The 12,532-nt window shown below is 40.4% G+C and overlaps 1 protein-coding gene across 10 annotated transcripts in view; it reads right to left on the minus strand.

Moving 5' to 3' along the window:
- LOC138755431 (nuclear factor 1 B-type-like) overlaps positions 1 to 12,532 on the minus strand; it is a 315,639-nt gene that overhangs the window by 124,901 nt on the left and 178,206 nt on the right. For all 10 annotated transcript variants that reach the window (XM_069921424.1, XM_069921399.1, XM_069921408.1 and 7 more), the window contains exon 3: positions 8,630 to 8,683. In XM_069921424.1, coding sequence (XP_069777525.1) covers positions 8,630 to 8,683 — 54 coding nt within the window. The remainder of the gene's footprint in view (positions 1 to 8,629; positions 8,684 to 12,532) is intronic.

Genomic DNA, 12,532 nt, shown 5'->3' on the forward strand with positions numbered 1-12,532 from the left:
GTAATAGGCTCTTCCAGCCCACGGGCCCATCTTATCCAATTACACCCATTTGACCCCTTATGTCTTTGGAAAACAGGAGGAAGCAGGAGTACCCAGAGGAAAGCCATGCAGGTCACAGAGAGAAAGTACAAACTCCTTATGGACAGAGCCAGATTTGAATCTGGGTTATTGGCGCTGTAATGGTGTTGTGTAAACTGTTATGCTAAGTGCCTCCCACTTTACTAACAGTTGAATTCATTAATTGAAATTATATTCCCTGGTTTCTAACATAAGATTTGAATGAATGACAATCAATAAAAATGCCTCTGGAGTGCTAATCTCTAATTGAACTGTCCTACCTCACAGTACCAACAGAAGCTGGCACTGTGTTCCTTTGTCCTCTTCTCTGGCTCCATGCACTCCAGCCCAGCATCATGTTAGAGCATTCCAACATGAATTGAAACTGACTAATGATACATCTTCACCATCACTGTCTTCTTGTTCCACAATCTTGTCAGGATTTTGGTGTCTGAAGGTCTTTAAATGCCTCATCCAAGTAGTGGTACCACCATCCTCATGCTAACTACCAACCTCCATCTTTTCTCTGATATTGCTGTCTATCACTCGGCTCACATTCACTTGATACAGGCACAAGAATCCAACACACATCGTGTATCCCGCAAGTATTTCTCATCAATCAACCAAGTTCACGATGAGTAAAGTTAAAGATGTGCATTAATAATTTCTGAAGCTTGTTTATCAGTTGAGGGTGTGGAATGAAAAGGTGCAATGTGAGAAACAAGATTTTAAGTTTGCGGGTCTCTGATGGTGCTTTGATGAATGGCCTCAGCAAGGCTATTCCAGAGATGGCTAACTTAATGTTCCAACATGGCCTTCTTCATGCAGGTTAGTTGATGTTAATGTATCTCCCCACTGCCACTGGCTTTGCCTTTTGAGTGACAGTTGGTGCCATCCAAAGGATTGGATGATGCAGCTGCCTTGAATGCTTGTTTGGTGGCAGTCTGTAAATGTGTGGTCAGGTGAAGAGAGAAATGGAACAAGAGAGAGATGATGGTAAGCATGGGATCACTCAAGGTTGATCATGGTTTTGCTTGGATGGGGCATTTAAGGATGACTTCATTGACCACCCATGTAAGTTTTCTGAACATCCAACACCGCATATAGGTTCTTGGGGTTCCATCACTGAAACTAATGCCCATGGCTTTCTAGTCCAGTTACTTTTTGAGCGCAGGCTTGGTAGAGTTTCATGGCCCTGGAGGGAAGGACAGGGAGAGGGGTTTCAATTCAGGACATGTAGCCTGTTCTACATTTCCACTTCAAGAACACAGTTCTGATCTTCCCAAACCCATGGAGTCTAATCTACACCATTTTTCTCTGGTTCCCAAGTCAGATACAGTTCCTGCCCCTTTGACTATGACGGCTGCAGCTGCAATGCACCACCCAATCACTTCAAAGATTGAGGCTAAATTTACACAGTGAAGGTGGTGCTACCAAGTCATGATCACGAAGTCATGGTGATAAATGTAACCACTAGTGCTGTCAATGCTGGCTATCTAAAGCATCGGCAGTTCAAATCTGTGATGCAGTCAGTGGGCTTGAGTTAATTGTGCATCGCAGATTCGAACTGCCCCTGCTTTAGACAGCGATCATCCACCTGTCCATTTTCAGAAGCTATTCAATTTAGGACCAGTGGGACCCAAAACTCCAATGTTGATCCATTTATTTTTAACAGCTTAAAAGCTTTTATTCGTAAAATAGATGCAGAGGAAATTAATCATCTTCATGAAAGTCAGAATCAGAATCTATTGTCAAGAACAAATCACAAAATGTGTTGTTTTGTGGCAGCATCACGGTGTAAACATTCATATAAACCACCTTACTCAACCAAAATCATGTTTAATAAGTCTGCTGGATATTTTGTTTGAGGTGAAAAGGAAACAGTGGATCTGGTTTATTTGCTCTTCAGAAATCTTGTGATAAAGTGACATTGCAGAGCTTATTAAATTAGACTGGACTTTGGTAAGGAGGCTAGAGTATAAAAGTAGGAGATTGAGGGTTAATATACCAGCACCAATTAAGTATTGGTGAATAGAGAGAAAATAAAGAATAGGAATAAATGGATAATTTTTGAATTGGGTGATTGTGGTTGGTAGAGTGGTCCAGAGATCAGTGCTGGGGCCCTGGGCATTCACAGGCCATTTTGATGATCTGGTTAAAGAGGCCAAGTGTAATTTCTCCAAGGTTGCCAATGACACCAATCTGGATGGCAGGTGGCATTGTCCAGCAGATGCAATGAGACTTCAATGGCCTTTTGGTCAATCTAAGACAAGGGGTGAAGCTTCACAGACGGAGCATAATCTGGACAATATGAGGTCATCACTCATAAGGTGGCCTGGTAGACCTTATAATAATGAGGCTGTTCTGGCCAGAAATATTTGTAATTCTGTAATGTGGTCCTTGCTTTGGCAGCATTAAGTTCCACCTCTTCATGCTGTTTATGCTCTGAACCTATTTTCTCCTGTATGTCCAAAGCCAACTGCAGCAGAGCAGTTGTGCAGACGGCATCACTGTGACCAGGCTTGAACTCACTAAAGGCCCCTCAAGCTGTATCCAAGCATCTGACAGCAGTTTGCCCATAGCTTGTTCAGTGCCACATCTGGCTTTCATTGCATTAGCTCCTGGGTTCTCATTAGCTGTGTTCTCCTGGGTGCCATCAGCCCCATTGTAAGTGGTTATTGCTCATCGCTTTGAGGTGTTAAGAGAAGAGCAAGAGCAGGATGCTGCAAGACAAAAGCATCATGGCAGCTGCTCGGGAATTTTTGTGTGTAACTGCACACCAGCTGTACCCTGATAGAGTAAAACACCTTCTGGTTGATAGCGACTGCTGAGCCTTTGGGGAAGGGGTTGTGGAGGTGGGTTCCTTAATTGCCAAGTGTACTCTCAGTGCCACCATTTAGCAGCAAGAACACCCATTCATGCTGATTGCTTCCTTTTCCCACAGAAAATGAAACATAAAAGCTGTTGCCTTTACTTTTATATTTATTTCACTGTAGAGTCAGATTCTGGCCATTTAAATCTGTTCTGCTCAATTACACCCAAATTAACCTCCAGCCCTGTGCATTTTTGGAGGGTAGGAGGAAACCAGAACACCAAGGGAAAACCCATACAGGCACAGGAAGAACGTACAAACTCCTTGCAGACAGCACCAGATTTGAATCCTGGTCGCTTCCACTACACTAACCATGCATTTTGAGGATAAAACATTTGTCAAACAACATATAGCATTTGCTGATTTGAAATTTTGATGAATAGAAGCTTTCCAAAAATATTAGAAAGAGGAATTGCTACATTTAAAAACATTAAGCCCAAGAACACAGTTCCTGAGGTAGCACACTTTCATTTATGTTAGCCAAGAATTTAGAAGTAAAACATGTGGAAATTGAAAGATGTCGCGTCATATCTGTGAACAGATTAATAAAAAATCTTCCAAATGATAGTTTTATCTGAAAGCTGGAAGAAAATCACTTAGTAAGTTGAGCACCATAGTTAAGTGTAGTTAGTAAAGTGTAAAGTGGACAATAGAAAATTGATCAGCCATGACCAGCCTAACTGTATTCCACCCCAGTGTAGTAAAGGGGTGATCAAAGAAGAGTGCTGTAATAATTAATTTTAATATCTTAAATAAGCAAGAATTACTTTTGCTTTAAAAACACAAAAAAAAATACTGAAACTTTTTTGCAGCATTTTGAAGCTGGAAAGAGATTACATAATTCCACACATATTTGTGGATAATTTGCACAGAAAAAAAATGGAGTCTGCATTGACAAGTAAGATGGAATGATAGAAGAATACTGCATTAATCACAGTTGGTTGACATTTAATTAAAATTTAATCCATTTTATATAATGTTCTCTTGTATTTCCACACCCAAAAATTCAAGGATCAGATTACAAGCTTGAGAGTGTTACAACACGACAACAAAAGCATCTGCTGTTTGTCAGACAGAAAACATTCAAATCCACACAGAAGTTCTCAAAAACATTGGGAAAAGAATCTCCAGGTTGTATGTGATGTCATGTATGTACTCTGACAATAAATTTGAAATCTGATATTTTTGAATAAAGCACTTGTTGAACTTGTGAATCTGAGAGTATGAAGAAATCTACAAGCATCTGATCAGAGTCCATTTCAATTTGGAGCTGGCAGCTTACATTTTCTTTTTCTCACAACTTCCTGTGTTCTCATAAATAGTTTTAGAAGCTCAACATACTTGTGTGTACTTTTTAAATGATGCATGACACCATTAATGAAGTATACATATGAAAACATCATCCAAATATTTTTCTTTCTTCCACATTTAAACACAGCTTTGCAATGCCAGATAGAACATCTTGGTAAACATAAATGGGTCAAAGAAAAAGAAATGTTTTTGATAAATAAGCAGCACATTTTTTAATGACCACAGTGAAAATGTTTAAGCAAACATCTCTGGAGATAATAACCTGGTTGAACTAACTACAGCCTAAGGAAATAGGACTCAAAAATAATTGCAGAAAGTGAGCAGAAATGAATTTCAACCAACTGACAGAGCAATGACTCTCAAGCAGAAATAGAACATTTTTACAAACTCCCTCTAAACTTCACTTCAGTGGTTCAACAGCCTTTCTATGAGATGTCTAGTGTTCAGTGGCAAAGAACAACAAAACACAACAAAAATTAAAATATAATTTCGATAGAAAAGATTCAGGACTAAGAACAAAAATATAAAATTCTGGAATCAGTCAGCAAGTTCAGTTGCATCCGTGGGAAGAAATATTCCCTCTGTTCCCTCTACAACTTAAAACACATGTTTTTCATATTTCCCAGTCAGATGAGGAATGGATCCTTGACTCAAAATGTTGCTTTAGGTTCTCCCTGCGCGGATGCGGTCCGACATGCCAAGTGTTTCCAGTATTTTCTGTTCCTGGTCCAGAATGTTTAGCCTCATTCCAGGATAAAGCCAGAGAAAGAAAATGGTTTATATGTTCAGAAATGCTGATGCACACTTGCACACAATCCACTTACCTGGATACCCACACGCCTGCCTCCCCCCCCCCCCACACACACACGCACATGCACACTCACTTACGCCCTTGCGCAACATGCATACACATACATGTCTCTCAATCCACAAATGCCTGTACAACCCACGTTCTCCTCTATCTCCTTCCTTCACATAATCTTTGAACCTCTCTCATCTCCTGAGAAAGATACTCAGGATTGTATGTGATGCCATAGATCTCCTCTGATAATAAATCTGAAATATGAATCTGAAATCATTTCTAACACGAGTGAAGTGTTAGAAAAACTCATCTCATTGACTTCAGCTGAAGAGGAGGGGGAAGCCATTGGGAGAAGGATTAATTGCGACAAGTTTGGACTGCAGGAGTTCAAACTTCTTCTGATGGGCAGTTGTCCATAGAGAACCAAAACATCCCTTCAGCAGAGAATGAAAAATTTCTGCTAGGTTAGCTCAATAACAAATGTTCATTGTTATAACTCCACTGCCTTTGATTTGACCCCTGTAGATGCCCTCATCACTATTCGTATTGCTGCAGCAATGTGCCTTGGGCACAGCCTGCAAGAGAAACAACTTTCTGTTTTGCCTTTGTGGAGTTTTAGAAGTAGCCTCCAGCTTCTCGTTCCTAGGAGCGAACACAAAAGTCTGCAGATACTGTGATTGTACTAAAAACACAAAAATGCTGGAGGAACTCAGCAGGTCTTGCAGCATCCATGGGAGGTAAAAATGTATAGCACACAGTTCAGGCCTGAGCTCAGGCCCAAAATGTTGGTTATACAGTATATCTTTACCTCCTGTAGATGCTGCGAGACCAGCTGAGTTCCTCAGCATTTCTTGTATCCCATTCCTGGGAACACCATTGCTTGGAGCTGTAGGGAAAACTGGAGGGGGGAGGGGATGAGAATGTGTCATTTCACCTGATTCTTCCACAGCACCACCTCAAAGACTGGCTCTGTGATGATGAATAACATAGGTTTGAGGGTGCGTTATAGAGAGATAGATTAGACATTGGAGGGCTTGAGACTGGCACCAGACAAAGCAAGTCTGGTGCAAGGGTTCTCTACTTGGTAGGTTGAGGAATCTGTGTTGTCCCAGAGGGTCTAGAAGCTGATCACAATTGGGAGTACTTCATGACTAGACTCATCCACGTGAATCTGGACTGTATTCCTGCCTCAGCAAAAGCAAAAGATGGCTAGGCATTTGATGGAGTCCATCCTCATGTCCTTGAATCAGGCTGTGTGGAGTCAGGAAGCCAAGGCCTTCTCGCTCCAGATGTGTTTTTGTATCCATGGGCTCAGTAACAATCCTGTTCAATAGTGCTTACTGTTGGGAAGTAGATACGGCACAACTGGATATTCCTCCTCTACAGTCTGACTCTGATCCATCAATATGTGGACTCTGAGCAAACAATGAGACACTGCTGGCCCTCAGCAGGTCAGGCAGCATGCACAGAGAGAAATGGACAATTAGCCTCTTTTTCAATGTAACTTTCTCTGACACAATGGAGATTTAAGCTTGAAAGGACTCGAGATACTCCAGTGAGCAGAGATGGGCCAGTGGTAAGCCTTCTCAATCAGCAGACAACTAGAAGTTCTTCACGAGGAATGGAACACCACACATGAGCATTGAGAGATGCTTCAAGTCAGCAGAGACCATAGGAGCAGAGTCACTGTGCTGGAGCAGATCGCCCTCTGACAGGGTCGGAGATCTGCTACGTGGAAACTCATCACTCTTCTGCAGCAACCACCCCAACACTTCCCCTCTTCCCCGTCATACTCAGATAGTGAAGAGAGACTCTGAAAAAGCAAGGAGACCACGATCGAGACGCCTGATATTCTGAATCTGTCAGATCGATGAACCTCAGGCCCCAGAGTGAATGGGGGTGCTTGTGATGGAGTCCCACTCAAGCCACTTGAATGTATCTGATTGGTCTGCTATGCTAAAATGCCAAAAATCCAATTTGACTACTGTCATAATCAATATTTTGTTCATTCTGAGGTCTTCTTGCAGTTTTGACTTTTGACCTTGGTTTTAATCATGTACTTTTCTTTTCATTTAAATTCAAAATGGTGCGGGAGAATGAAGCTTTTCACTGTATCTCAGGGCACATGACAAATAAACAATTCAATTCAATTAGTGCCAATGTTAGCCATTACTGATCATGATCTCCCATTACTGATACTTCATCAACCCTGCTCCACAGGGTACCTTGAATTGATTAATTGCTGCACTTTGATTGGTCCTTGAATCAATGAATGAATTGGATGGGTTGAAATATTGCACTTCAAAGCTCCTCAATTCACTGTACATCAATCTGGTTAATGTGGTATTGTGCATATTAATTTCTGTTGCCATAATGACCCAGCTGACCATTCACCATCAGTGTTGAAAAGCAGACCAAATGGTCAAGTTCATATTCACTTTTATTATCACATGGATGGAAAATGCAGTGATAGAGGTTGTTTGGAGAACAGACCAGTAATCATGTCATACATAGCATATCAAGTAAGACAATACAAAATTACAGAAAGAGATCAATTTGTTTGGAGCAGAGACAATATAATTTTACTATGTTGGGATTCATTTTGGAGTGACAGCGGCAGGAAAGAACATGTCCTTGAATCTTGTGGTTCATAATGTCATATTTGCGAACCTACTTCCTGATGGTAGGGGGATGAAGGCAGTCTGGTGGGGGTTCAAGTTTGGAACTAGCGTTTAGACACAGAGAGTGAAGATGTCTCAGGAAAAGTGCTTCCTGAAGGTAGTCATTTAAACAAGTTGCCACTCACCAAGAATTCAGATTTTAGACAGTTAAGTTGCATTGTCAAGGAATCGTATAGTAGAAGTGCTCAGTTCGATTTTATAATTAATGTGTGACCTTGCATGGAAATAACCAGAAGCAGAACTCCCTCAAAGTAAAATTGATTTTAGATTGCATGTTGCTTAAAAAAGCATAGTGCTGCACTATTCAATATTGAGGTTAGCCCGATTTTGTTACTTTCATGCTGTAACTACCCTGTTATGTGTGTGGTTTTTGTCAAATTCATGTGCAACTCAGTTTCAGATTAAACAATCTCAAAGATCCAAAGCACAGAGTAAAAATAAATAAATTACTGGAGAATCTCAGTGGGCCAGTCAGCATCTGCAGAGGGTTGAACCTTTGCATCAAGACCCTTCAAGAGGCCTTATGTTGTTTGCTGTAGATTCCAGGATCTGCAGACACTTGTGTTTCCGTATCAAATTTTGGCTGAATTTCCAGAATAAAGGTCATCTTCCAATGATTTGGGGCCAGGAACCCTGATAAAGTTTTTTGTTAGTATATTTAAGAAGGGGAAATAATATTTTACCAGAGTTTAAAACAAAGCCTTTGCTTTAATTTCATTCCATTGGTGGCTTTGGTGAAGTTTCAATCAATCCAGAGAAGGAGAGGAGTGAACAAAAACCACAGCATAAGTTAGAATTAAAAAAAACAAGGTCAATGAGTGGAAGAGAAGGGAAAAACCATGTACCAAGCTTAGCACTTTCTCTTCCATTCAAAGTGTTTTGCTCAGCTTCAAGTAATTCACTCACCTGGAGTATTTTTTGCAATTTCACTGTGACTGGGGCTGTCCTCCTGTCCTGAATCTGAGATAAAGAGAAGAAAGAAACACATTTTAAAAAGTGTTTAAAATAAAGAAACTAGACCCAACATAAATGGTCTTTAATGCATTAACACTCCGTCTCGCAGCAATGTCGATTCACAACTTTCATTCATCTGGTATTTACGAATCCAGAATTAAGATATAACTAACAGAGAATTATTTGATGAAGCAATTTCATAAAACACTTAGTGAGATTTTATTCAAGTGTTATCCAAGTGTGGAAATATATTTTAGTTTCTTTATGTTTATACATTGCAGTTTATACATAAAGTCAGTGCAGACTGAAATCACATAGAAGTTCCAATGAAAGGTTATCAACCATTAACTCCATTGCTCTCCATGGATGCTGCAAGACCTGATGAGCATTTCTCTGCTTGTATTTCAGATCTCCAGAATCCATTGTATTTTACAGTACTTTCTCATGTCATATCATTATCAATTAAAAGGATTGCATTAATCATCCATACCACCATTCTCTACAGCAATGTGGGGCTAACCTGCCAATTCTTTCCCTCTGCCTTAGTCACTAAGGGTATCCAGTGTGGTTCTAGGCAGCTAAGTGCACATTCACACTGCAATCAATAGGAGTATAAACACATACCCCTTCAAATGTACATCCCTGAATTAAATCATGTTTCAAATCATGTCTTGCAAGTCTTATCCCTATTCTTGCTACAAATTAAACTTTTTCCATACACTGTACTTGCTGTTGTTATGCTAAACTAAATGATCTCCATTGTTATACCTACAAAATCTGGAGGAACGGATTTCAAAAATTTCAATTGTTTTTGTTCAGAATTACAATAAATATTACATTTAATTTAATACTTTAAGAACTCACCCTAGTTATTTTTGTATGATATAGTGTGATCATAATTTCAATTAACTTCTATTGACACTTTGTGTACAAGTATTATAATCCATTATATAAACATGTTCACATTGATCTGAATTCACTGTTATAATATGATTGATTCAAACTATCAAAAGATCAAGTAATTCCTTCAAATGTCTGGCAACATTTTAATTTTTTTTCCTTTCCTTACAATATGCCTGCTTATTCTCAATGTGTTCAGTTTCATCTTATTATTAAGAGCTGCTGTTTTAATGCCCCTCTTTTATCTCCCTCCTCCTCTACTCCCAATTATAACATTCCATCAACACCCCCAACTATCCATCCATCCACCCACCCCTCCCCATCACACACACAAGCAAACCCCCCTGCACACACACACACACACACACACACACACACACACACACACACACACACACACACACACACACACACACACACACACACACACATAAAAAACCCTCCCCCAAGCCTCCCCAGCACCCTCCCCCTCCACCAAAAGACATGCACACAAAATCACACACGCATTACTTTCTATTTGACATTATGCTATAGACCACTTAATGTGATAAATATGTCTGTATGTCTGGGAAGTTTCAACACAAGCTTCCATTATCATTCTGTAGTGTGTGTGTGTGTGTGTGTGTGTGTGTGTGTATGTGTGTGTGTATATATATACACAATTAAGAACTGGACATGAGGTGGACAAGAGCAAGCACTTAGTGGGTGATAACAGGCACTCAAGAGGCTATTATCAGGCAGCCATGCAGCTGTCAAAACAGTCTGTGTGAAGATGTTGCCAGCACTAAAAGCAAGGGTAACATTTTTAAGCAACCTGATTAAAAGTCTTAAATATCTTACATACTATCTGTGGATGTTATTGCAAATGATGCCAAGGTGAAATTATTATTGCGCCTTGCCAAGGGGGCATCAGATGACGATCAAACACCATCTGAAGACAAAGAGAATAAAGAAAGCGACACCATTGGCCGGTTTCATTTGGCACCAGGCCTTCGGGCTGGATGAAGTAACTTTGTTGCCAAACCAGAAATAAATGAGAAAACCCAACAACTTCAATTATGTAAGCAAAGCATAGTTTGGCCAGAGAGTAGTGTGTAACAGGCTTAGACACATACATATGCAAAATCATACATGCATGGATTGTTCATTAGCATGCATGTACATGTCTGCAGATACACAGAAAGCAAATGATTAAATCAGAGAAAACAGGGAATTTATTAATTTTGGAAGATTTAGATAATTAAATGAGACTACATTTAGTGCAAGCAATAGGACCTCAGGGTAAACCCAAGAGTAGGCACAATGCCAAAAGAGACCATGCCCAAATAGCTTCAAAACCATTTCCTCTTTAATGTCCAAGACTCCAGAGAAAAACTAGTTATAGATTGCAAATAGGGTATCAGTAGGATTTACACCAGTGGTTCTCAACTTTTTTCTTTCCACTCGCATATCACTTTAAGTATTCCCTACACCATAAGTGCTCTGTGATTAGTAAGGGATTGCTTAAGGTGGTATGTGGGTGTAAAGTTTGAAAACCACAGTTTTAATCGTCCCTAATTGACTCGTTATGTCCACGGTTCCATAACTCCAAAGGAAATGGGCCAATGACAATTTTTATTTTGCTTGAGAAACAATTTCACTCACATACCACCTTAAGCAATCCCTTATTATGGTGCACTGTTAGCCAGAATCAGACACACACAAAGATAAAGATTGTACAACAGGCTTTGATCCACAAAGACTTCCACAGAGCCAGGCTGGCTGTGGCTGCAGCAACTCTGAGTGAGGCCTCGGGAGGCCGGCGCAGCCTTATATCCCGGAGGGTGATAGACACCCGGCCGGGTGGGGCTTGATCCGTTCATGCCGACTGATTGACAGCCGACCAGGTGTTGTCCTGTCCCCTTACGCTCCTGCAGGTACGGAGGTTGCCCCCTGCAGTAGGCCGGTGGTGTACCACCACACTTACTAATTGCAGAGCACCGATGGCATTTGGATTACTTGAGGTATGTGAGTGGAAAGAGAAAGGTTGAGAACCACTGATTTACACACACAGGTATTGCAAAACTTTCAAATCATCTCTATACAATATTGAATTAAATGTTAAAATCAGGCTAAAGTATCCCATGAAACTTCTGAAAATGTGATACAGCTAAAGAAATTAGCACCAACTGTATTTGAGTGCCCATCTCCAACTCAATCAAATGCTGCTGAAGTCGATATTAGGAACACAACTCTGGCTGAGGCACCTGATAGAGCACAGATAACAGGTGCAGTTCTTACAGCAACTCTAGGGAGATCCATGAAGCCAGATCCTGGTTTTCCTGAAGCCATTTTATTTATAACTTTGTGAAACCCTCATGGAATGTAGTTGGATTGTGTGAAGGGAGTTAACAAATTTAGACCCTGAGAACGTAAGATGTACTCTCACTCATTTGCATTACTGTAGACATTGTTACATAAAATGAAGCAGAAGAAGACTTTGTTAAAATAAAATGTGCTTTTGTGTGAAAAAGGAACATCTGAGAGCAATAATTGCAGGAAAGTCTAGAAAGGGAAACAAAGCTCTGAAGTATCAAGTTCTGTGCTCCAATTCATAAAACAGTCACACCATTGTATCTGTTTTTTCCACCTCTTCACTACCACCTCCACACATCTCCCCAATATCTGCCCACTTTCTGCACTGACTTTCCCAACCTTTATCATTTTACAGCTCGACCTGCCTCCATATAATCACCCTCATAGTTAATCTTCTTTCAAGGATTTGCTTCTCCCTGTCCTGCAAAAAGGTTACTGGCAGCTGCATAAATCCAATGTTAAAGGAAAATTATGCTCATATATGAAAGGACCATCCTACCTTGGTCACTGTCTCTTATCCCCCACCCCACTCCCCTTCAGTTGAACAGTATACAGGAGCTTGAAAACATGTTACCACAGGGATTGTGTACAATATATTTC

Source organism: Narcine bancroftii, chromosome 1 (genome assembly GCF_036971445.1).
Source record: "Narcine bancroftii isolate sNarBan1 chromosome 1, sNarBan1.hap1, whole genome shotgun sequence".
Lineage (NCBI taxonomy): Eukaryota > Metazoa > Chordata > Chondrichthyes > Torpediniformes > Narcinidae > Narcine > Narcine bancroftii.